This window comes from Nomascus leucogenys, chromosome 12 (assembly GCF_006542625.1).
Source record: "Nomascus leucogenys isolate Asia chromosome 12, Asia_NLE_v1, whole genome shotgun sequence".
NCBI classification, from domain to species: Eukaryota; Metazoa; Chordata; class Mammalia; order Primates; family Hylobatidae; genus Nomascus; species Nomascus leucogenys.
In genome coordinates, this window is record NC_044392.1 from 41,669,111 (window position 1) to 41,695,658 (window position 26,548).

General features: G+C 47.8%; 1 protein-coding gene across 1 annotated transcript; it reads right to left on the reverse strand.

Annotated features, from left to right (window-relative positions):
- Positions 1 to 11,011: 11,011 nt before the first annotated feature.
- Positions 11,012 to 25,700, reverse strand: LOC100593057 (Fc receptor-like protein 6). The gene is made up of 10 exons (XM_030823242.1): positions 25,685 to 25,700; positions 23,845 to 23,880; positions 19,695 to 19,715; positions 17,861 to 18,127; positions 17,060 to 17,344; positions 16,622 to 16,903; positions 16,086 to 16,211; positions 12,461 to 12,526; positions 11,261 to 11,292; positions 11,012 to 11,183 (listed from the first exon to the last, which is right to left on the reverse strand). Exons 1-10 carry the CDS (start codon positions 25,698 to 25,700, stop codon positions 11,058 to 11,060), a joined length of 1,257 nt encoding a protein of 418 aa, XP_030679102.1. The 3' UTR covers positions 11,012 to 11,057.
- Positions 25,701 to 26,548: the final 848 nt, after the last annotated feature.

The following is a 26,548-nucleotide window of genomic DNA, read 5'->3' on the forward strand; positions in this document are numbered from 1 at the left end:
GAAAACATCCAGAATAAAGTGGAAGTTGTCCCTGGGCCTCTCTGGGCTTTCAGGAGCAGATTCCTGTAAATCAGCCTCTTTCACATGCACATGGTTGGCTAACACATGGCGACAACAGCCCCCACACAAGCCACATCCTCCTTGCTGGATCTCGCTGGCCTTCCTGCATCTCAGCCTGCCTCACTGCTATCTGTCCTCCTCATTCTAGCTTAAAATCCTTCTATGGCCTCCCGTGGACCTGAGGATGAGGACTAACTCTCTGCTCTGCATGCAGGCCCTCCTGAGTCAGACCTTCTTCTCCAGGCTGGTCGCCCACAGGCATTCTGCCCTCCAGCCATCCCAAGCCAGAAGGCCTCCTTCTCAGAACTACTGATTTCACACTTCCCTGTGTTGTACTTTCCCCCCACCACTCCGACTAGGCTTGCTGCTCCCTTTATCTTTGCAAACAGAGCATGGCTGTGCAGTCGGCGAGGATGTCCTTTCAGGCTTCCTGACCACAGGCAGGTGAGAGGCCCTCTCCTTGTGCCCTGTGCATGCCCACACCTCCCTCTTTACTCTTGGTGTGTTGTTGATGACAGTTTTCTGGTCTTTGCAGACTGTTTAGCCAGCACAGTCCTTTGTTCCTTTCTGTGTCACCCTCAGTGCTTGGCACATTACAGAAGTTTCATGAGTATTTGTTAAGTGAGTGAGTACATTCTAAACATGGCTCCACATCTGGCTTTATGTAAGCCTTGCAACTCTCCTCTGAGAGGATCATCTTGTTACCCGGTTAGAAATGGGAAAATGTGAAAACCAGAGTGAGGTTACGCCCCTTGCGGAGGTCACAGAGAGGCAGAGCTGGAACTTGAACCTCAACACTTGAAGTGTGGTCTATTTTGCCACAGTTACCCCCTCCTCATCCTGTTTCTCTTCTCACTTCAAGTTTCATGGTTTCTTGTCAGTGAAGGTTTTTAGAGGACGTGTTGCCCCTGAGGAAAATTCCTGCTAGTCTGGAGTGTGGCTCATTGTATCTGGTCCTGCACAGCCTCTCGCCTGTCAATCAAACTGGACACTGAGCTTTGGACTCAGCCAGGAAGTAGGCATATAGGATGGGGTGGGGGTGGGTGGTGAGCAGGAGGATTTTGGGGTAAGGTTTTTGCCCTCCAGGTACTCACAACCAAAATTTAGAGATAGGTACACCAGGGAAAGTGAAGGCTTATCTGCAGACAGACACCACTTTGTGCAAACAGGTAGTCAGCCCTCAGAAGTGGGTGGGAAAGAGGGCTTCGCGGATCTGGGCAGGGGACGCTTCTTGAGAAGGTGGAATTTGAGCTGTGCCTTGAAAATGGGCATGGTTTAGATAGGATGAGTAAAGGAGAGAACCAGAGGTTGGGGGTGGGCTCTGGACAGGAGGTGAGAGCAGAGCATGCAGGGATGTGGCTGTGGGAAAATACCAAATAGGCTCCACAGAGGACAAGGGACAGCAGACAGGAGTCCTTTAGGGCTGGGTGGGAAGAATGGAAAAGGAGGTTGGGGGCAGAATTGTGGAGGCCTTGAAAACTGGGTTAAGTTCCTCTGGAGACTAGTAGCTCTCAACTGCGTTCAGCACTTGGATTCTCAGAGATGCCATCAGGGTGAGCTAGGGCCCAGGAATCTGTGGTTGTAACAAGCACCCCACTCAGCGTGAGTCTGTGGCTGGTGGACTGGGGGACCGCACTGGAAGCACTGCTTGAAGAGAGGGGCTGCTGCATGTTTTAAGTAGGAGTGGGAGGACAGCAGGCAGGGCAGGTTGGAGAGAACAAAGGGGTCAGGGAACCTGAACAACAGCTGTTGTCTGTTACGATGGTCCTGTGAGAAGGAGAAGGGCCTGCATATGAGGGAAATGTCTAGAGTACCGAGAAAAGGGCAGAACTGGGAAGCTGCCTGGCATGGGGGTGGAGAGGGCAAGGGAGGGAACTCATTTACGACTCCATTGCCAATTTCGTCATTCATTCATCAGGCATTTATTGAGCATCTACTTAGGTGCCAGGACCTACGGACACAGAGATGAAAGGCTTAGCCCCTGACCTTAAGGAGTTCACAGAAGATGGGATATATAAGCCAATAATTATAACCAGTGTAGCAAGAGCAATGTCAGATGTGTGCCCTGGAGGCTGTGAGAGCTGGAGAATAGCTTTGACCCTGCCAGGGCAGGTGGGGGTCTGGGGAGAGCTCTGTGGAGGGGGTGGTGTTTGAGGTGAGACTTAAGAATACAATCAGATGAGGGTAGGAGTTCAGAACTCAAGCATGATTCAGACTTCTTGAGTTCAAATCTTGGCTGTGAAACCTTGAGCAAAGTAACTTCCCTGTGCTTCAGTATCCTCATCTGTGAAATGGGGATCAATAACAATGCCCACCTCTTAGTATTGCCAATGAACACATGTGAAGGTTTAAATTGGGGTCGGGTGCAGTTAGCACTCAAATACTAACTATTGCTACTAAATGGCCAGGGAGAGGGAAGCGGGGAAACCTGGGTAAATCAGATAAAGGTATGTTTCAGGCTGGGCAGTCCCCTGTTCTGACTCTCTGCTCCCAGACTGGGAGCTCCATGAGGGGAGGGATCTCCTTCGTTTCTGCACCCTGTATATTGCCAAGGACAGGCTTTCAATGAGGCAAAGCCCTCCATGCGTCTGTTGGATTGAATTGAATGATTCTAAAATGTCAAAGCCTAGGACTGGGAGGGCTGTGGGATGCAGGTATGGGGTCAACGTGGAGCCAGATCCTGAATTCCTTTGGAGAAGACAATGGGCAGTTATATTCCCATTCAGCAGAGTTGGTCACCCATAGTGGTCCATCCAAGCAAAGGAATGAATTGCAGCCCTTCCCCCACCTGAAGCCCTTTTCCTTCAGGGGAGTTTTGGGGAAGCTGAGAAAGGGGGTAGGAGGAGGTTGAGTGAAGACTGAAAAATATCCCACCTCCCCAAAGGGAAAAACTCTCTGCCCATGTGACCACTGGAGAAAGAGGAAATAAGAAGGCAGCGATTCTTCCCAGATGCAGGGAAGGGTTAAGTCTGCGGCAGGCAGGTTCTCTCTACTTGCTAATCACTGGTTCATACCATATTAATTACCCAGCCACAGAGGGGAGTGCACAGGAGTAAATTAGCTGGTGAGTTCAAAGGGGCCACTCCCCACATTCCTTAATTAAGAGAGCAGCTGGCAGCCGGTGCTGCGACTCCACTCCCTGGGGCCTTTCTCCACTCTCTGGGGCCTTTCTCGGCTGCATCTGCTGCATTGGTCGCTCAGGCAGGCATAGTAGCTCCATCTGCCATGTGGAAGAGCCTGCACCCATCATTAGCCCACCTTCACTTCGGGCTGGGGGTGAGGGAGCAGGTGTTGACCAAGGCCACATAAGCTTCCTGAACTCAACCATTAACCTTGAGCCACTTGGTGTGGAGATCCAGGGTGGGGTGGAATTTGGGTGAAGCTTTGTGCCTGGGGGCAGAATGGGGCCACACTTCTCCCAGGAGGAGAGATGGAGAAGTGTGGGAGAAGGGAAAGAAAGGTGGGGTGCCTGAGGAGCTGGGAGAGAAGGGGAGCCAGGCAGGAAAGGAGGCAGAGGCAAAGCAGCCGGCAGGAAGGGGCAGGCATTCAGCAGGCTTTTTGGGAGCCAAAGGTGGGAGCCAAAGAGGAAGGGTGTTACTAGGGAGTGGGGAGGCCTCTGGGCACTGCTTTGAGGGGTGTGGGATGGGGACTGAAAGGGGAAGGTAGGACCCCACCTAAGCCCTGTCTTTGTGTCTGCTTTCATTTAATCTGTCAGCAGGCACAATGCCACGAGGATTCACAGACCAAGAGGCTGCCTGGGGCAGGGGAGCCGGTGTGCACCCCTCCCTGGCTAGCCAGCTTAGGCAGCAGTGCCATGACATGGCAGGAAGACTGGCCTAGAGGGAGGAGACCCTGGAAGGAGCCTGTCTCTGTCACTTCCTAGAAATGCCCACTGTTGCTTAGCCTGTGCAGATGGGAAATGGATGTGAAATGGCCTTACTTCTCATGAGATGGCACTGGCACCGCTGTGAGCCTGAGTGCTTCCTTAACTTTTGTGCCTGAGGTGCCTCTCTAGTCTCACCCTGGTCCTGGCCCTGCTGGGGATAAGTAGAGGGAGTGGAGTCTCAGATGAACTAGAGGCATGGTGCACACAGCTGGAGAGGGAGAAACTGAGGAGAGAAAAGAGAAGAGAAAGGGAGTGGGATGGAACAGCCTGCAGGAGTCTGGATGGAAGGGGTCTTTGGTTTAGGTCTGTCTGCTTTTGAGGCAAAGACACACATTCCCAGAGATTTGAAGGAAGCCTGCATAAAACAGAGACAAAACCACACTGCGCTCTCCTGAGGTAGAGAGGGGGATACTGGAAGCTCATGCAGGCATTCACTCCACTCACTCATCGAACACCTGGTTCCCATCTTGTGCACACTAATGCATCCAACAAACACTAAAGAGCATCGAGCATGTGTAAGCCTCATGGGGTCAAGAACTCAAGCTGATGGTCCCAGTAATCATGATACTCCTGAGAGGTTCAGTCACAATATGAATCTGTGCCCCATGTGGGAAAGAATTCCAGAACAAGTACAACCTGGGTTCTTCTTCCAAAGAACCTGAGAGAAGGGCCCCTCTGAGCAAAGGCACAGCAAGTGATGAATGCTGAAGGAGCAGACGTGCTGTCGGCTGCAGGTCCTGCCAACTGTAGCCTGTTCAGCAGTGCAGAGGGAGATGTGAACAGGTGGCCGGACACAAAAGATCCCAGTACTGGAGGGAAAAGCCTGGGTCTTTCTCATCTTGTACACTCTGTCAGTAGTCACTGTTATCACGGTTGATATGAAGATGACGGACACAGAGCTCTTTGGTGGATGGATGCTTATTTAAATAAAGCCTTACTTCTTAGCCAAATCGAAAAGAACAAACCTGGAATTGAAAGAAGTCCCCATGTGTTCAACCTTCCAGGTTTAGAGAAGGGCCACGTTTCAATGTCATTGCTTGTATTTAGATTGTGTATTCACGTACAAAACAAGGACCGGTGTCTAATCATATCTCACACTGAAGTTGTCCAGTGAACGGGTCAGATCACAGTCTAAGCGAGCGCAAGACCTCAAATACCTGAGAGTGCCACCAGAGGGCAGCCACAAGGCTCCCTCCCAGATGGAGACTTCTTTCCTGCTCTCTCCCTTAAGGAGCAGCTCCAGGTTGCCTCTCCGCCTTCAACCCAGCTAGAGTTCTTTTCTCTCTCTTTACCCTGTAGGTAATGTGACCCCATAGAATCCAGGTCCCTAAGAGGAGGCACAGACAAGTCACTGTGGCTGAATAAGTGTTTGCATTTAGCTTTGACTTGAAGCGAGAAGCAATGTTTCACAGGGCAGAGCCTTGAGACTGTGAGGAGGCTACTGGCAGGCAGTCCTGTGGCTAGCGTGGCCAGTGCCTGTGGCAGGCCAGGAGGGCCATGGAAAAGGGGAAGTAGGGAAGCAGCTCTCTGGTGTCCCCAGGGAACCCCTCCTCAGTGTCTGCAGGGTCTGTCTCTAGAGAACGGTGGAAGTCCCCATTCTTTCTTGGAGATGGCCCCAGCCCACCAGTGTCCTGCAGAGCAGAAGCAGGTTCCTGCTGTGACAACTGAGGACTGGAAATGGGGCTTTGGGACTCCGTGGGCTGACATCAGGGAAACCAGTGAATCTGGGCTGAAGGGCAGGGCCTCCTTTGAAATCTCTACTTTATGTTGTTTTTTGAGATTTTATTTTTCTTCAATTTTCTTAGAAATTGGTCATTTGGAAAAATCCCGGCTCATTCTTTTCTAAACAAAGGGAAAAGGATGTTTTCAGCCATGCAAATAGAGCTGGGTGGAGAGAAGAGGTGTTCTAGGCAGAGAGAAAAGTGCCTGAGAGGCCAGGCCAATAGTGTATGTGTGTGTGTGTGTGTGTGTGTGTGTGTGTGTCTGTGTGTAGGACAGGACTTCTCACGTATCTGTCTTGAAGGACCTGTTTTTCTTTTTAATTTCCAATTCATTGCAGGCCTATACTTTTGTAGAGACAATAGAATAAAACTACTAGAAAAATGAAATTAAGAAGACATACAAAATACAAGCCCTGATTTTTATGATTATATTAAACAAACATAAAATTACTTTGTCAGATTGCTTTAAAAGTTTCTAAATTCTTGCTTCAATTTTTCTACTTAACTTGTCATGGACTAGTAAAAATCAATTCACAGGCTGGCACGAAGCTGTGGACAACGCATTGAGTATCACTGGTGTGGGGCAGGAGGGGGAAAGACAGGAAAACTCAAGAAGGAGGTGGACTATGGGGACATCTGGAAGGGCTGGTTCCTCCCAAGTCTCCATCATCAGTTTTCCTTCATGAGCTGTCTTGTCTATGTTTTCACTTTTTACAAGGGGGCATTATTTTATAGAGGGAGTGGCAAGGCCTTGCGTTCTGCTGGTACACCCCGAGTGACCAGTGAGAACGTTGAGCTTCTAGATTACCTGGCTTGTGCTTCTCAGTCCTCCCAGGAGGGTCTCTGATTATTGACAAATGGGAGGGGTCCTGGGGTATTCTGCACATGGACCGGACGTCTATGAGAGAGATGAAGAGGAGGATGAGTAAGAGAAAGATGAGGATGGGGAGGGGTTGGATGTACTCCGACGAAGTTTGTCTCTTATAGGTAGACCACTGCTTTTTAAACTTTAAACTTTAATGAGTATACACGTTGCCTGGAGATGCAGGTTCTGATTCAGCAGGTCTGGAGTTGAGTTTGAGCGTCTGCATTTCTAACAAGCTCCAAGGTGATGTCAACACAGCTGGTCCAGGGGAGATGCTAGATGCCTGCAGCTCCATGGTGCCAGGAGATCCCCGATAACACTAATGTCTCCTTCATCAGCCAGGTGGGTGGGGTCTGATGCACTCCAGCATCTGTAAGCTGAACCTTACTTTCTCTGCTTCCGGAGCAGGGACCTATGAAGCTGGAGCCAGGGCCTCATAGGAACAAGTATAACCAATCCTTTATTGACCACCCTTAGTCATCAAAGAGTATGGACTCCTTGAACAAACCAAATCAAACGATCAGGTACTGCAAATCGTTGATATTGATGAACAATATGAAACCAATTGATAGACCTCTATTAACTAAAAACTAGATGCTATAATCATATAACTGTTTAAACAAGGAAGGGGTAACTGAGTTTTCTGATGTACTCCACAAACCAGGGCTTTGGCAAGCCTCAGTTCTGTCTTTGGTAAACTGGAAGAAATTTGAACAGGAATGGGGCTGTGTGGAAAGGCAGAGCTCTCAGTGCCTGTGGGGCTCTGGCTCTGGTGTCAAGGATTCTATGACATTGTCTGGGCCAGGCGCTTTTCTGGCTGACCTTGGTCTTGCTGAACCTCTGAGAGACTCCTCAGCCCTGTGGTCACTCATGGGCTCAGCAGCAGCTTGGAAGCTGGAAATGCATTCAGAGCTGCCCTGGGCTTAGCCCTCTGGGGTGTGGGGTGATGCTCTTTCTTTTCTTCTTTTAGTTTGAGAGGTGAGGCATATCCAGTATATAAAACCCTTAATTAAAAAAAAATTTTACTGTGGTATCATTTTTTCCTAAGAAGAACAAATTATTCATTTAGTATTTCAAACACATGTAAGAAGGAAATGACAGGTTTCTTCCACCCACATGGGGGCTTTCGCTGATAAGCTCACAGACAGTCCTGGCAGTACCATGGGCTGTTATTGTCATTGGACCATACTGTATTTAGCACTCACTAGAAATAGCATGCAGGCGATAGTATTGACAACTATAGCACTACAGGTAAATGTTAAAAAATGTATATATATATAACAGAAACAAAACCAACCCTATAAACTCTAGGTTCACCTGGACTGCAACTTCTCTTGTGACTTTCACAGAAAAGGACAACAGCAGCAACAACCAGACCTCTAGGGTGTTTAAAAAACTCAAATGATGCTGCATAGCCAGGCTTCGCTCAAAGATGCCAGTGCCATCTTGAACACACCACCATACAGTGTAACCACCTTCAATCACTGGAATTGTGTCTTATGTAACCAACTAGCACGCGGCATTGCAATTTTACAATGATCATGTGGACAGTGAACAGTGGTCAATGTTGTCTTAAAAAAACACCCCCCTCAAAGACCACACAATCCTGAAAATCTCCCCACAGCACCTCTCAGACAGTAGTCGTCAATATCCCAAGAACCAACCTTTAAGAACAAAATAGAGAGAGATTCGAAATGTTTTCCTATTCCTCTGAGAGAACAATGTTTCGGGATAAACCTGGTTCCTACTGGCATAGCCACTCGACAACAGTGACCCTTTCATTCATTTCTTTTCCCTCACCACCAATTGGCGTTTGGACTGAGAAAGGGGCCAGCAATGAGAAATAACAGACAGTAAGGCAAAATTACAATGTGAGAAAATGTACTTGGCTTTTTTTTCTTTCTTTCTTTTTTTTTTTTTGAGACAGAGTCTTGCTCTGTCGCCCAGGCTGGAGTGCAGTGGTGTGATCTCGGCTCACTGAAAGCTCCGCCTCCTGGGTTCACGCCATTCTCCTGCCTCAGCCTCTGAGTAGCTGGGACTACAGGTGCCCATCACCACGCCGGGCTAATTTTTGTATTTTTAGTAGAGACGGGGTTTCACCATGTTAGCCAGGATGGTCTCGATCTCCTGACCTTGTGATCCACCCTCCTTGGCCTCCCAAAGTGCTGGGATTACAGGCGCGCCTGGCCTTTTTTTTTTCTTTTTAAAATAAGTGCATGCAAATACATCTGGAAGCATTTCTGACTTGCCAAGTGCTCTGAAAGGGCAGCAGATGCTCTTTCTTTTCAGGGTCAAGGTAAGCATATTCAAAGGGACTGAGGACCATAATAGAAGCACACGTGGACACACACACATACAAAGTCACGCATGAGTCACTTAATGACAGGGACGCATTCTGAGAAATGCGTTGTCAGGAAATTTCATCACTGTACAAACATCATAGTGTGTACTTACACGAAGCCAGATGGTATAGCCTATTACACCCCTAGGTTACATGGTATAGCCTATTCTTTTCTTTTCTTTTTTTTTTTTTCATTTTCTTTTTTTGGTATAGCCTATCGCTCCTAGGCTACAAACCTGAATATAGTAGGCAGCTATGACACAATGGTATTTTTGTAGTTAACATATCTAAATGCAGAAAAGGTAAAACGCAGTAAAAAACAATATAAAGATGAAAAAATTATACCTGTACAGGACATTTACTATGAATGGAGCTTGCAGGACTGGGGTTGCTCTGGGTGAGTCAGTGAGTGAGTGGTGAGTGAATGTGAAGGCCTAGGACATTACTGTACACTACTGCAGGCTTCATCAACACTGTATGCTTAGACTACACTAAATTCATGAAAGTATTTTCTTCAGGTCGGGCACTGTGGCTCATGGCTGTAATCCCAGTACTTTGGGAGGCTGAGGCGGGCAGATTACTTGAGGTCAGGGGTTCGAGACCAGCCTGGCCAACATGGCGAAACCCCGTCTCTACTAAATATACAAAAATTAGCCAGGCGTGGTGGTGCATGCCTGTAATCCCAGCTACTTGGGAGGCTGAGGCAGGAGAATCGCTTGAACCCGGGAGGCAAAGGTTGCAGTGACCTGAGATCGTACCATTGCACTTCAGCCTGGGTGACAGAGTGAGACTCTGTCTCAAAAAAAAAAAAAAAAAAAAAAAATTTCTTCAGTGATAAATGAACCTTAGCTCAGTGTAACATTTTTACTTTATACACTTTTTAGGTTTTTAAAACTTTTTGACTTCTGTAATAAACCTTAGCTTGAAACAAACACATTGTACAACTATACAAAATATTTTTATATAACCTTTTTTCTATTTTTAAAATTGTTATTTTTTTACTTTTTAAACTTTTTTGTTAAAAACTAAGACATAAATAAACACACACATTAGCCTAGGTCTACACAGGGTCAGGATCGTCAATATCACTGTCTTCCACCACCTCATCTTGTCCCACTGGAAAGTCTTCAGGGGCAATAACACACACGGAGCTGTCATCTCCTATCATAACAAGGCCTCCTTCTGGATACTTCCTGAAGGAACTGCTTGAGGCTGTTTTATAGTTAACTTAAAAAAAAATAAGTAGAAGGAATATACTCCAAAATAACAATAAAAAGTTATAGTAAATACAGGGCTGGGTGCGGTGGCTTACACCTGTAATCCCAGCACTTTGGGAGGCCGAGGAGGGTGGATCACTTGAGGTCAGGAGTTTGAGACCAGTCTGGCCAACATGGTGAAACCCCATCTCTACTAATAAATACAAAAATTAGCCGGGTGTGGTGGTGCACGCCTGTAGTCCCAGCTACTCAGGACGCTGAAGCAAGAGAATCACTTGAACTCGGGAGACAGAGGTTACAGTGAGCCGAGATTGTGCCATTGCATCCAGACTGGGCGACAGAGAAAAACTCTGTCTCAAAAAGAAAAAGTTATAGTAAATACATAAACCAGTAACATAGTTGTTTATTATCATTATCAAGTATAGTGTACTGTACATAATTGTATGTGCTGTCTTTTTATATGACTAGCAGCACTGTAGCTTGTTTGTACCAGCATCACCACAAACGCGTGAGAAATGTGTTATGATGTTAAAGCAGCTATGATATCACTAACAGTAGGAATTTTTAAACTCCATTATAGTCTTATGGGACCACTGTTGTATATGCAGCCTATCGCTGACTGAAATGTTGTTATGCGGCACATGACTATTTCATATATATATATATGTTGGGGGAACTAACATGCTTGTATGGAAAGAAAACATCTGTGGCTTATGTGTCCAGTGTCACTGATTGAACCTAAGTGTGTGTGTTGGTGGGATCATCTCCCTTCCCATTCCATTGGTTGGTCTTCTGCTAAGAAGAGAACTCAGGGTTCAGGTGCTTCTGACCAGGACAAGGGCTCAGGGGCTCCGTGATGCTGGGCTTGGGAACTGAAGGACCCACAGAAAGAGCTGAGGAGCGCACTGTCCTCCTGAGGAGCACTGGAGACTGCGGGTGGGTGTGTGTTGGTAGGAAAACACCATCACTAGCACAGAACCTCCTCACAGTCGCCAAGGGGTTCTTGGGGAGTCCTGCTTCTTATATTCACCTCCTCGGATGAAACCTCACTGGGCTGCAGGCATCTCACCTCTGCATAGATGATAGAACTGTCCTGTGGAAGAGTTGGGCTCAGGATGAGGAAGCAAATGTAAGACAGAGGGTGAGAAAGGAGCAGGGATCCCAGCTCACCTTTCTCCCCGCGGTGAACTCAGCAGGCCTGGCTGTGGGGAAAGAATGAGCTCAGGTCAGGTCTCTGTGCTCCACGGCAAGTACATCTCCTTCCCACCCCTCCTGGCTGGCTGTCTTCCTCTAGAGAGCCAGGGAAGCCAGCGGGGGGAGATCCCTTTCACTCCTCCTCAATCTGAAATTGGGAGACCTGGGTTCTAGTTCCAGTTGGACTACACACTAGCTGTGTGACCTCAAGTCCTGGGGGAACTGCCCTTCAGTTAAGAGACTCCTTGATTCATTTCCCCTACTGCCATTTATGGGAAGGAGCAGAAACCCTACGCCAATTCAAACCCATTTTTGCAGGTTAGGAAGTGAACTAGCAGGGCAGGTAAGACATTAAAACGACAGCAACAACAGAACTCCCTGTTTTGAACACCTATTACATGTAGACAATTTTAAAGGTTTGTTTCTAGAACCTAGGTTCCATTCCTAACAACTTATAGTAGTCCTGCAAAGCAGGCATTGTCTCCCCTTTATAGATTAGGCCCAGAGAGGACACTTGACGTGCCAAGTCCACAGTGAGTAAGCACATAGAGTCAGGTTTCAAACTCAGTTCTGAGACTCAGAACTCAGAAGCCCATCAGGGGCTCTGTTATGGTGACAAGTGGCAATGAGGGTTGGTCACTAATGTGGGGATAGCCATCATGGCAAGAGGAGTCAGGCCCCCTTAGCATTTTTTTTTTGCAGCTTCCCTAGCCCGGACACTGCTTAAACCAGAGGTTGACAAACTTTTTCTGTAAAAAAGGTAGTACATATTTTTGGCTTTGTGAGCTGTATAATCTCTGTCACAACTATTCAACTCTATAATATGAAAGCTCTCGAACAAAATAAACAAATGAGCAGGTCTCTGTTACAGTAAAACTTTATCTACAAAAACAGGCAGTGTGCTGGGTTTGGCTCATGGGCCATAAGTTTGCCAACCCTTGATCCAAACCTTCCCTGCCCCATCTCCTGCAGCCCTGGCTCCCTTCCCACCTCCTTCTCCAACCACCAGCTCCACAGCACTCCCTCTTCATGCCCTTTCTAGAAGCTGTTTGTTTTGCTTCCCCAGATGACTCCAATTCCTGAGACACAGGGCTCAGGAGAGCTCCCTTCTTACTTCCCTTAAGAACCTCTTTTTGACCCACATGGGCAGACCACCGTCCTGCTGGAAGTCCTTACCATTGGCATATAGTGGGCACTGCTCTCCACCTGGAGATGTGGGTGGTATCTGGGATGGAAGGGGCCCTAGGAGATACAAAGGCAAGATTCACTGGGTGTCCCTTAGAGGGCAGGTGGAACAGAGGACAGGAAAGCCATGAGCAAGAATGACAAGGAGGCCGCTGGAGGTTTGAGGCTGGTTTGGTTAGGAGGGCTAATTCACAGGTCTGGACATGGTTGATTTTTATGGGATGTCTCCTTTGAAAAATACCCTAGATGGCTCCATGGGAATCACAAACTACGAGGAAGTAAGGTCAGCAAGAATGGATCACATTTTTGCATGGAGAGGGCCTAGGCTTACCAGTCAAGTCGCTTTTCAGAAGGAAGAAAAGCTAATAACTTTGACCGTACACTATATGCCAGACACTGGGCCAGGCAATCCAAATAAAATATAGTCTTCCTAGTAAAGCACCTAACCAGTGACCAGCACACAGTTGGATTTCAAAAACACCTCTCTTCCTAATTCTTTGGTGTCTAATGTTTTTCACAATCGTCTTGCAAGGGTTGATACTTTTATCTCCATTTCATAGATGAGGTGACTGGAGCTGGGAGAGGCGACTTCTATAAGGTCACAGTAAGTGGTGGAGACAGAATCTTAATCCAGGTTTGCATGCCTTTTCTCCACTAGCACGCTGCCTCTGGAACGGCAGGTGCTTCCAGAACTTTAAAGGTAACTCTTGGGATAGGAATTGGGTCACATGTAGATTTTAGAACACTTGGTTCATGCCTGGTGCCCAAGAAATACTCATTACTCTAACAGCTAGAAAGCATCAGAATCACCGGGTAGGATGTGTGGAAATGGCTCCTTCTGTAAAATCAAGAGGGGATTTATGGAGACTTAGACAGATCCCCAGTGATTAAGCATTCTCCAATGCTCATTCGTCAGGGCTGAGAAATGAGCCTCAGTTTCTGAGTCTCCATTCAATGAAGAGTTCCATGAGTTCGACAGAACTTTGTTTTATGGGATGTGTGAAAACTGGTAGTAAAAAGAACACTTTTAAACAAGCATAGCAGAACCTGTACATGCAGGTGAGTGCTGCTTTGAAGTGGACCCCTTGCATGACCATATCCTTGTTCCAGTAACACCATCATCGGCAAATGTTCTAAAAATTGACTTTGGACATTACATCTGTTGACTGTCTTTGGTGGTGGCATATTTCTGTTTGCTGAAGAACAGCTATGCTATTTGGAAATGGTTGTGAGTCTCCCAGAGCTGGGTGTGGAGAATAAGGCTATTGATCTGGTTGTTTTTCCTGCGTAGCTACGGAATTGGTCCTGAAAGTGACTTTCTGAGCAATATTCTAAAGAATATTTTGTGCCTCTGAGATTCTGAGATATTAAGATCACCACCAGCAGTCCTGATTGCATGAGATACAGGTTCCTTAGTAAAATGAAGCCCACCTGCTCCAAGGTTGGCAGTGGGTGTGGTGGTGATGGTTTATAATCTCTACATTAAGAGGATACTCTTTCGTTCCCTGTGAAAGGTATCTTGTTCTTGAGGATCTTTCTTTTTTTTTTTTTGAGACGGAGTCTTGCTCTGTCGCCCAGGCTGGAGTGCAGTGGCACAATCTCGGCTCACTGCAAGCTCCGCCTCCCGGGTTCACGCCATTCTCCTGCCTCAGCCTCTCCGAGTAGCTGGGACTACAGGCGCCTGCCACCATGCCCGGCTAATTTTTTTTTGTATTTTTAGTAGAGATGGGGTTTCACCGTGGTCTTGATCTCCTGACCTCGTGATCCGCCTGCCTCGGCCTCCCAAAGTGCTGGGATTACAAGCGTGAGTCACTGCGCCCGGCCGAGGATCTTTCACTAGTGACCACTCTTTCACCATCTTGTCTGGGGCTGGGGAGGGAGGAGGTTGTGCTACATTACTCTGCCATTACACTGCCTTTAATGCTTTGACTCAGAGGTGAGTGGACTGAAACAGAAACACTTGTATTACCGAGGCCAGGCTAGGCCCTTTGGAGGAGGCTTTATTAGACACAATGACAGCATAACTCACAGATCTTTGGTTTGTGGTTCCCTACTCCAGCTGCCTCCCCAATAGCTCTGGGCCTCCTCTCCTTTTCCCCCACTATGAAGGGATACCTTAAAGCAAGGCTAGCCTGTATTGAATCCAGACTCAAGACTAGTGAGAAGGGTGGGGATGGGAAGTTGTATGGACAAAGACTACAAATTCAATAGGGGAGAGGAAGTTGAAGTCTGGTCCAAATCCTAACTAGGCACATGGTGAGGCAGGGTGTTGGGACTAGGGCTGGGGAGAGACCTTTTCAGGTACCCTGGTGGATGCAGGAAGGAATGCTTTGAACATATGACTGGGTGGTCTTCCTTAATTATCAGGCTGGCCCAGCTCCTGGAAAACTCATCCCAAATTTCTCAACAGAGGGAGCTGCAAACTTAAATAAGTACATCTAGCTTTGGAGGTCGATGAGAGCAATCAGTTTTGTCCTAGACAAGCAGAAAATAAAAACATTGCCCCGGCAGAGGAGGAAGAAGTGGGGTTGATTTGAACCTCTGTAGGTGTATTCGAAGCCCTAGGAATCAGCTTTGGCACTGGTAGCCATTCCTTACATGTGGCCTGAGGCGAGCAAAGGTTAGAGTTGGAATAAATGCGTGGCCCCCCAAACTAATTGCTTTGAGAGCCAACATTCATTCTTAATTATCGCGACTGAGAAAGGGAGAAGAAGAGAGTCTGGAATATCAAAATAAATAGATAACCTGAAATGTCATTTATCTACATCAGAATTTTAACCAACCTTTTTATTTTCAGTGACTTTGATTAGAAGCATTAGAGAATGCACAGAGGAGAAAGGGCAGCCTGGGAACCTGCTGGGGTGATCTGCTCATATTAGAATGAGAATTTACTGAGCACCCCCTATGTGCCAGTCTAATACATGAGGTATTACATAAATGTTATCTCATTAACTTAAACCCTTACAACATCCCTGGAAAGGAAGCTGATTTAGTGAGTCTTACAGTGAACCGGCTCAAGGCTATGGAACTAATGGTAGCGTTGGGGACAGGCCATTGCTAAGTCCTGTCTATCATATTTCTTTTCTGATAGTTAATATCCTTTGCACACTCTGCTACAGTAAAGTACTGTACAAGATGAGTGTGTGTGAGTGAGCCTGTGCATACGCACTGTAGTTCTGTCTTCTTTCTCCGCTGCTAAGCAGATCAGAGCTCTGCTGAGCTCAATGAGAGAGAGAGGTGGAGGCCTTTTTTTTTTTTTGTCATATTCCTAGCCACAGATTGTCTTCCAAATGTAAAGGATACTGACATACATCACGTTCGCCTTGTAATAATTCCTTGGTTTATGTTCTATTCATGCCTGAGTGTGCGGTTGTGTGTTTGTGTGCATCTCTGGATGACTGTGAGCATGTGAGCAAGTGCATGTGTGTATATGTTTCTGAAGCATTAACTGTCCTTCCATATGCCCCTCTGTGTGACACAGGAAGAGAAGTCCCCACTTCCTCCCCACACCCAGGAGAAGAGAGTGGCTGGTCCTGTCAGACTCTGGCTTTCCAAAGGCTGGGCAGGGCCTGGCACAGGGATTCAGCAGTTAAGAAGGCCAAGAAGAGTTACTGACCAGCTTTTCTCCAGGGTCTCAAATAAACCAGAAGTGTAGCAGCAATGACCATCAGGCCAAGCAGGCTCGCAGGCAGCCAAGGAACCAGCCAGTTGCTGCTGGTGGGAGTGGACAAGACTTGAGAACCTGGGAGCAGGGAGAAGAAGGTGGCCATGAGCATTGAGGATAAAATTCAGAAATGCATTCCAGCCTGGCACGGAGCAGGCAGAATGACTGATATTAGGGGAATTATCTGGCATGGGGGAGCTTCTTAGATGGGCATGAAGGATGGCTCAGGGGATGGCAGCAAGGATGATGGTGACACCATGAGTGACCACATGACTGCTCCCCCCATGATGCTCCCCACTCTCCATGGACTTCAATATTTCTCTGCCAGGCTCAGTAGACAGATGGACCAATTAGGGTCCATGCTTGGTCATGCAGTGGCTGCCATGGGTCCAGCACTATGCCAGGTGTGATGGGAGGTACACAGAGGGTGAGATCTGACCCCTGTCAGCTTGCTGGGGCTCAAAGCTCTGTTGGAGGACAAAACACACCATTCAGAGACAGCTTCTTGGGCTCACTCCTCTCTCTGGAGACACTGTTCTCAGCCTCGCAGGAGTAGTTCCCAGCATCCTGCTCTGACTTCACTGGGAAGAGGAGGGAGGCGGTTCCACCATAGGGAGCTGAGTGGTTCCCCACAATCTTCTCATCAAGGTAGAAGGAATACAGGATCGGAGGGGAGCCCCTCTGTGTCTCACAGAGGAGCTGCACCATGTCCCCCACAGCAGGGTCAGCGGGCCCATGGTGCAGAGTGAGCACAGGAGGGGACACAGGAGCTGGGACACACATGGGGTGGGAGGCTCAGCCTGACCACCCAGGACCCTGGCTCCCTCCTCTCCTGGGGACCCTTCCCCCAAATCCTTTACCCCCAGGGGATCCCACTACCTGATGCCCAGGGCCCTGGGGGCATCTTCACTCTCTCGTGCACTTACCCTGCACTCTGACCTCCAGCTGGGGGCTCTGCTTCCGGACCTGGCCACCCTCGGGGGCCGCCTCACACCAGTAAAGCCCAGAGTCTCCCTCCTTGACTCCTGGGATGCAGAGTTCTGAGTGAGGGCCCCTGTCCTGCAAGGTGTGGCCATCCTTGTGGAAGGAGAAAAGGAGCCTCGAGGCTGACCTCAGGGGGTGTAGCTTTGTCTGACATCTCAGGATCACCAGGCTACCCACTCGGGGCTCAGGAGAGGGGATGGCACTCAGCACAGGAGATGGGAACAGCTCTGGGGAGATGCAGGTCCAGGACTCAGGAGGGGAGTCCTGGATGATGAAGCCCCAGGAGGCTGAGGCCTGAGCTTCTACTCATCCCAGGCTGCAGCCTGGGGAACCCGATGGGAGGCAGTTTCATCCCCAGGACCTGTCCTCTTACCCTCACCCACAAACTCTGAAATGACTCCCACATAGCCAGGCCCTTCTGGAATCTTGGAAGTCAGAGGCAGAGGGGGCCTTCGAAGTCCTCTAGTCCACAGAGGGGAAGAGTGAGCCTGGACTGGTCCAGGCTCTTCCCAGTGCCCCCCTCCCAAGAATCTCCCCACTCCTTCCCCTGGCTCCGGATGTGCCCCATGGTGGGGAGAGGGGGGTATTGAGACAACATCTTGGGAAACCTCGGGGCCCCACACATTGGCCCAGCATGAGGGGCAGCCAGAGACAGGGGTCCTGCCCAGAGAGCTACTGGCTTCTAGAGACGGGACCCTTAAGCAGCACCTCCTGCCCCACAAACTCCCAAGCTGGTGACTCACCTTGGACTTGAACCATGACTGTCTCTGAAGTTTGTGTGGGTGTCTGTGGAATATACATCACCTGCCCAGAGCAGCTGTACTGGCCACGGCTCTGTACTGTTGCTGCTCCCATGGACAGAGTCTGGTTTTCCTTAGATAAATGAAGGAATTTTCCATCTCTGTAGAACCTCACCTGAGACAGTGATGTATTCTTCCGTCCCTGACATCGCAGAGTCAGGGCATCTCCTTCAAACACAGGGTTTGGCCAGGCTTGGAGGTTCAGCCAGGCTGCGAGACAGAGGAACAGGGCAGCCCTGGAGCTGCAGGTCCCATCAGTCACTTCTCTCCCTCTGTCCCCCAGCCTAAGGCCTCCTGCTGGGGATGGAGGCCCTTGGGTGGCACTGGTACGGTGTCACTGTCTCCAGTCCTTCATGCTGACCAGAGAAGGGCAGGACCTGGACTTCCTTTACTCCTCCTTCCTTTCCTTCTTCTCTCCTTCCTCTTCCCTCTTTCTCTTTATTCTTTTCCCTTCTCCTCCCCTTCTCTCCTCTCCCTGTGTCTTCTCTCTGGCTTTGCTCCCATCCACCCTCCTTGTCTTCTTTTATATTGCACTTTCCTGTCTGCCTTGCCAAGCTTGGCTTAATTGCATTCATTCTGTTCATTGTCTTGCCTCATTCCTCCTGACTCAATTCCCTCCAGCCTAGATTGGCTTCTCCTCCTGTGTCTACCTAATGTGACACTTTCTGCAGCCTTCACTTCAGATAATAGCAGCATCTGTGTCCACCAGAAAGCAGCTGGTGGGGCGTGTTGGAGGTGCCACAGCCTGAGTTCTCTCCCTCCTGCCTTCCTCATTGGGCTTCCTCAGGCCCAGCCTCCATCTCTACCCTCAGCAGGGCATTTCATCTTCCACCACTCTCATGGAGGGGACCTGTTCTTTTTGTCTCTATTCCCAAAATGTATTCTGTGCACTGATGTGAGCAGGAGAAGAGCTCCCAGGGATCCACCATCACCTGCAGGGCAGGCTGAGCCTGTCCCCAGTCTGTATCTGTCCCCAGGCTGTATAATCTCTTTGATAAGCCAGATACCCCCATTCCCAGACAGCCTTCAGAGCAGGCCTGATGGCCTGAGACTAATGAGGAGTAACAGTTAGGGAGCCCCAGCACATCCTGCTCTTGCCTGGATCTTCTGGATCCTTAGGACCCACTCTCCTCACCCTGGAAGTAATGATGCTCACCGCATTATTGAACGGCAAGTCTTGCTTCCACTACTGCTTTTTCTAACAGCACTAAGTATTGGTTTGAATGATCTCCCCCAGGAATCACAGAATATGTCCTTGGAGGTCAAGATTTCATAGATCAGAATTTTTTCCTGTTTGACAGAAAGCTCCATGAAGGTCAGTGTCACAGAATGGGCTGGAGGGAAGGGGATCTGAGGAAAGAAGGAAGACTGATCAGCAGAAAAAGGTGCCTGCTTCTCTGAACATACAAGGAAGGAAGGGAGTCCCAGTCTTGTTGAGTTGAGAATATAAGAGCTCCAGAACCACATGGAGAGAAGACAGAGGCCACAGACACTTTTAAGGGTATAGGATAGAGGTCTAGAGTCCCACTGCTGAGGCTTGTGTCACCCGAGGACTACCCTTGGCCTTAGACTAGTGGAGTTCCAAGTTCCTCCTTTTCCTGGGGCCAAGACTGCTGAGGAAGGGGCCTAGTCTGGTGCTGCTCTGCAGATGTTTCTGAGGGACCCTATGGTACTGTCCTGTTCCCATCCTGTAAGTTTTGGCCCATAGACATACTTTGAATTAGAAGAGACATGGACACAACTTACCAGTTTTCCCAACACAGGGGACACAACTTACCAGTTTTCCCAACACAGGGAACTGCAATAGAACAAAGTAACACAATTAGGTTAAGTAGCAAAAAGAGCTTTCTGACAAGGAGGCCTGTCACTTCAGCAATGGGGACTTACACCCATTCAACCAACCACCCAGCCACCAAACCTCCTAGCCACCCATCCACACAACCATCCAACCATCCAACCACATAGCCACTCAACCACCAAACAACCCAGCCATCAGCCATCCACCCACCCAAACATCCAACCATCCAACCAGCCAACCACCCAGCCACTTGACCACTCAATGTTTGTGCTGGACCTACTCCCTAGAACTCTTTGCCCTATCACAGTTCAAATGTTGCCTTCTCAAACAGGTCTTCCCTGGGACTCCAATCAAAAGAATTTTCCCCAATCACTAAAACAATGCCCCATTGTATTATCATCAAAGCACTTATCACTATTTGAATTTATCTTATTCATTAAATTGCCTACATGTTATCACCTGTCTCTCTGTCTAGAATGTAAGCTCCATAGTAGCAGGGACTCTGCTTATTTTGCTCATTGCTATATTTTCTATGCCTAGGACCTGTGCCTGGAACATAGTCTGTGTTCAGTAAGCATCTGCTGAATAAATGCATGAATGCTTTCCTTTGCATCCCATTGTATGAGGTGGGAAGCCAAAAGTAGAAAACATAGGACTAGACTCTTGCACGAATGTGCCTGAGGGTCCTACCTCCAACATCTACAGGAGAACCCATAAAGCAAGGGCAGGACCTGATTCTTGTTGTCCCATCTCTCTACAGAGCTCTGGTGAAAAGGGTATGGAAGTGATCAGACTGAGGAGGCCAAGTCCCCTGAAAGAGTAATCATTAAAGGATGTGAGACATTGTCAGGCAGCACGGATGAATGAGAGAACTACAAACAAACTGGATGCATCCCACATCATGCTTGCATCTTGGATGTGCTGCATTCATGTTTTTAAATGAGTGAATGTGTGAGAACAGGTGACCTGGGAAGAGAGGCCAACTCACAAAATGATGACAGATATGGTTAGATAGGTTTGAATAGCCCAAACAATGGAAGACCCGAAATCGAAGGTCATAGCTGGATATGAAGCAGTGAAGAATCTTCTGGACTTTGGGGCAAGGTGTGAAACAATGAATGAATGTAGGGCTGAGTGCAGTCAGTCCAGCCAATCCTCATACATTTACTTGTGTCCTTCATTGCTGGCATGTCCTAGGTATTTTGCATAACACCAAAAAAAAATGCAAGAATGGCCTTGGGAAGGGTGGGTGAAAATGCTCTAAGAGCAGATGTTTGGCTCTGTCACATGGTATCATCTTTGCTTTCTACACTACTTTGGACACAGATGGGATCTTTCAGCTCAATTCTCTATTCAGCTCAGGGTCAACTCAGTCATAAGCTCTCAAAAGTGTGCAGAACAATGAGTCTCTTCCTTATCATCCCTCCATCTCCACCCCTAACCCCCATCTATGAGCTCGGTGTAGTGGAAAGCATGCAGGATTTGGAATCAGATGACCTGGACTTGAGTCATGAATTTGCCTCTTTCTGTATGACCTTGAACAAGTTGTCTAAGTTCTAAGAGCCTTCAATATCTCGTTCTGTCATATCACATAATAGAAATGATAATAGTCATTTTTTTCTTACAGTGTAGTTGTGAACGTTACATTGACCCACTGCCTGGGAAAGTGGTTACTACATTAACTGAAAGCAGAAAGAAGGCCTGACTTCAGAGTGACAGAGACCTTACTCTGTAGTTATGTCTTCCTTCCCTTCCCCTCCTCACTGGAAAACAATTTTGCAGCTACAAAGTGCTAAACAAACAGGGTTGAGAATACTGAAGCCAAAAACAAGAGAGAAGGCACTCAGGAAGCATAGATGCACTTAAAATGAGCTCCTGTCCCCAAATCCCAATGACTTTGTCCCCATAGTACTGCAAGATCTTGGAGGTGGGATTACAAAATTGCTTTCTGCAATCAAAACAGCAGCCAACTGGGAACATACACAGTGGGTGACACCTGCTTACAGCAGTTCCTGCAATGAGGGCCCAGGCACCTCCATTAGCTATAGGCCAAAGATGAGGTGACAGTGTCATGAAGTGGCCAAGAGCTACTGTCAAACCAAGTTGCATAATAGAGTTCCGAACAATGAAGGAAGGAGCCCCTGCCAACTCTAGGAGTAGGATAATTTTCTCTTAAAGTTTCTGAGGGATCGAGAGATATTTATCTGGGAAAGATGCAACAGAGTAGAGACACAAAATACTTGGTGGGCTAAGCTTAAAAGAAGGGGAGACTTATTCTGCATTACTTTATAGGACATAAATGGAAACTAGAGGGATCATGGAGGCAGATTTTGGCTCAACATGAAGAACTCTCTCACCACTGAACTCTAGCACTGTGGAACAGGCTGCAGTGCCAAGTGCAGCAGTCATATTGCTGGGAGGGCTGTATGGGACCCCATGACACCTCCTATGGACGCTGTGTGAATATGCGGGGAGCAGGCTCCAGTGGTAGGAGGGAAGTTCGCTAATGTTCAGCTCAGAATAAAATTAAGCCTAATTTCCCAAACTTTAAATACATATTTCACATTCAGCCAGGTCACAGCATGCTCAATGTCAGGGTTCCTTTCCTCCTGGAGCCCTGACAGCCAATAATAGTAATAGCCACCAATTTATTATGACCACACCCTGCTCTTGAGAGAGGAAATAGCAGCTCTACACTTATGGTAAGATAAATGTTCCTACACACCCAGCCCCAGTGCCTGTGTTTTAGGCTGTTTTTCTGGGGTCCGTGAGCATCAAGTGGGACCAAATTTGCTAGTGGTGGGTTCTCCATTACACTGTGCACCAGTCAGCCGGTCACTGATTCCCTTCCTCTCCTCATTTGCTGTCTGTCATCCTCGTCCTGGGTTCCAAGCTGGAACACTCTCAGACTGTATCTAGACAAGTCCAAGAGCTGTTCCTTTTACAAGGTAGTGCCGGTAGTACCATTTGCCCCTGGGAGTCTTTTGCCTGGAGTGTATCCAGGCATTAGGCTATCCTGTCCCCGCCTCAGTGTGAGCATTAAACCTTTTCATTTGTCCAGATGGCCATTCATAGAACACACGAGTAGCATGCTATGCTGGAGAAGGAACATTGAGTGGAAGAGGCATTTTCCTCACAGGGTCAAATTCTCACAAACTCTGTTCAGGAAGAGGTTATATTTAGGAACAGTTTTGCTTTTCTAGTTCAATGAATACAAGTAGCAAACAAGCTATTTGGACCAAGAATTAAACAAAAAGTAGGTCTACTTGGAAACTGTAAAGTGAAACAAAATATATGCCAAATTATTTCTTTTAGATATAAGGGGGGTGACACTGGCTGAGACTGAGCTGGGTCTGGGGGAGCCCAGTGACCCTCCCCGTACAATCCTCTACCCTTAGACCAGCTCTCTCAGTTACAAGTAACCTGCATGAGGAGAAATGGAGAGAAGAGAGAGAGAGACATGGATCAGATAATGGAGTTGATTCTTCAAACCAGCCCCATGGATCTGAAATAGCCCCCAACAGAGAGAAGATGTAGGCGGAAGAGAAACAGTCAATTTGAAAAGGGCTTTGGTTACTCAGAGCACAGGCCTTTCAACCAGGTGAGAGGTCTGGCCATTGTTAACTGGTTCTAAGAAAATGCTGAAGCTCCATAAAAATATGTCATCCTGTAAAATTCCACCTCCCATTGCTGAGCAAAATGCCTGGGACTGTTTCCCCTCATTTCCCTGACTCCTTCCCTGTTGCCCCCAGCAGCCTCCTTCCCTTCTGTAACCTCAATTGCCTTTTGAGACAGCTCTGATTAGCATTTTAACCTGATGTCACAAGGTAGAAATGTCATTGGGAAGTTAGGGGACCTTGCAATGTGATTTTCTGCCTCCCTAATTTATCTCTGACATATCGAAGGGCTGCCCTGCCAAGGACCCAGGACAATGGGGTAGGAAACACTGAGGAGTTTCTCCTACCCCAGTGCCCATCTCTCCCAAGCATGCCCAGGTGCATGCACCTGTCTTGAGCTCCAGCCACAAACCCACTGGAAGTGGGAAAGGTAAGATGAGGAACGTGGTGTCTCAGGGATGACTTATGGTCCTTAGTGCTCCAAGAGGGGATGCCCATGCTCGTTGACTTACCAAAGAGCAGCACAGCCGTCCAGAGCAGCATGGGGCCTGTCCTGGCACAGCGGAGGGAACACAGGTCAGAAACAGGCCAGGACAAAGCTGGCAGAGAGCAACCAGGCCTCCGGACTGAAGGTGGGTGTGTGGCCTGAGCTGGGTGGTGCTATAGCTTGATAGTCGAAATAGGAAGTGGGAAGGAAACTTATAAAGCTCTAATTGGTATTTCCTCTTTGGTTGAAGAAGTATTACATGAATAAATTTTCCTGAACACTAAGCATGAAGGAGTCGGTAAATCACTAGTAAATCCCTGACATTTTCTGCGACTTCAACAAGCCTATGCCAGGGAACTAGGATGGAACATGGTTATGGGACACCTCTATTAGAAAGATCCAGAGACTGCCCGAATTTGCTTGGCCTCAGCGTCATTCAGCCTGGGAGACAGCGCAGCACTGGAAAACTAAAATCATCTACCCCTTGACCACCGAGTGACCTCCCAGCTTCCAAGGAGCTCCTGTCTCCAGAGGTAAATGTGTGTGGCTGCTGCAATGCGATGGAGAAGTGGAGCCCTGAGGATGGTTCACAGGATCCTCAGTTCAGGAGGGAATCAGACATCGATGAGTCTGGAGTAGAACACAGATGGAGCTTCAGAATCTGAGGCTTTTAAGACTGTCAGGTATTATTTTGAGAACTATTCCTTAAAAGACACCATTAAGAGAGGGAATAGGCGAGCTGTGGTGTGATGAGATAGTTTAAATACATGTGGCTGACAAAGGGCCCACATAAGAAATATAAGAATTTCTGCAAGTCAGTAAGAAAAAGACAGACAACATACTAGAAAAATGGGCAAAAATAATTGGATAGGTACTTCACAGAAGCAGATATCCAGGTGTCAAATCAACATAGCAAAAGGAGCCGGACATCATAAATCACTGTGGAAATGCAAATTTAAACCATAATAAGATACCATACACCTTCCATAAGAATAAGGGAGTGATACCAGCTGAGACCGAGTGGGTCTGGGGGAGCCCAGTGACCCTCCCCATGCAATCCTCTGCTGAGTATTGGTGGGGATGTGAAGAAACTAGAACTCTTGTACACCACTAGTGGGAATATAAACTGGTACAGTCACTAGAAAATGGCTTGGCAGAATCTACCAAAACTAAACACAGGGATCCTTGATGGCTCAGCATTTTCACTCCTGGGTAAATGTCAAACAGAAATGTATATATATAAGCCTGAAAAAACATATACAAGAGTGCTCATAGCAGCATCATTTGTAATAGATAAAAACTGGAAATTATTCAATGTTCCCTCAACAGAAAAAGAGGTCACACATTCCCATCTCTTCTGTGGACAGAACATGAGAGTTCACGGTGACACACAGAGTCAGGCGAAATACTAGGAAGCATTTTCATTTTCTTTTTTCTTTTCTTTCTTTTTTTCTTTTTTTATCGAGAAGGAGTCTCACTCTGTTGCCCAGGCTGGAGTGTAATCTTGGCTCACTGCAACCTCCGTCTCCCAGGTTCAAGTGATTTTCCTGCCTCAGCCTCCCAAGTACCTGGGATTACAGGCATGCGCCACCACGCCCAGCTAAGCATTTTCTGACAGTAAAGTTCTTCCTGGAAATCTTTAAGTGAGAAGTTCTACATAGTCTGATGGAATTTGATGTGCTTATTGCTGAGGCCAGGAATGGACAGAGAGAATTTTCAAAGTTTTCTTGCCCTAGGTTCTGACTCAGTGGAAGTGGGCAACTAATTTGACACTGCCAGGTATTTTTTTTGGTGACTCAGTTGTTTAGGAAAGAGGCAAAAGTAGTGAGGAAGTAAAGTAGGAAGTACACATCTTGTCCACTCACCTAAAGATGGCAACATTCATACATTTTCCTCTATCATTCTCTTTCCAACAGATCTCCTGAGTTGTGTCCAGCTTCATTCAGCTGCAGGTCCTGTCGGTGTGTGGAGGCCCTGCAGAGCAGCAGCTGGGGCAGGAGAGAGAGGGGATTACCGCAAGTGGTCTAGCTTGCAAACATTTGTGGTTTGCACACAGAATGGATGAAGCCTCTGCCCCGGCAACTTCTACTTTCCCCCGGTTCTAGCGGCATGAGAATGTGAACTGCATCTGACTTTTCACACTTCCCCCGCAGAGTGAGATGCTGTTGCACCTTCAAAGGTGTTGGTGAAACCAGCTCTCTGTCTGAGCTGACCTGAGCTGGCTGCATGTTGTTCCCTTGGGGATGAAGGTGACCCTCAGGGAACAGCAACAGGGCTGCTGCCCAGGTTTGGAATCTTCCAGGACTCAGGCTGACCTTGAACTGAGAATGGGATGGGTTAGCGGAGATATTAAAACCCATGATACTAACACTAATACTCTAAGGGAATTCAGGGGCTAAAAGGAGGTGGGATGAAAATAGAGTGTGGATCCTCATCCAGAAGAGGCTCCAGGCCCACGTGCTCTCATTACTCAGAGTCAGTTGTCAGGGCGGCAGTACTCAGGGACAATGGCCGTTGGGGAATGGGATAAGTCATTCCAGTTCCGGAGGCGAGAGGGGAGAGCAGGAGAGCTTGGGGTAGGGGATAGCTCTGCATGGTAGGCCCTAGAGCCAAATATCTGAGCTTGAATCCTCACTCTGGATATGAATCTGGTGAGAGACCTTGGGTAAGTTTTTTAACCAGTCTGTGTCTCAGGGTCCTTATCTCTAAAGTGGATAAATAATTATACC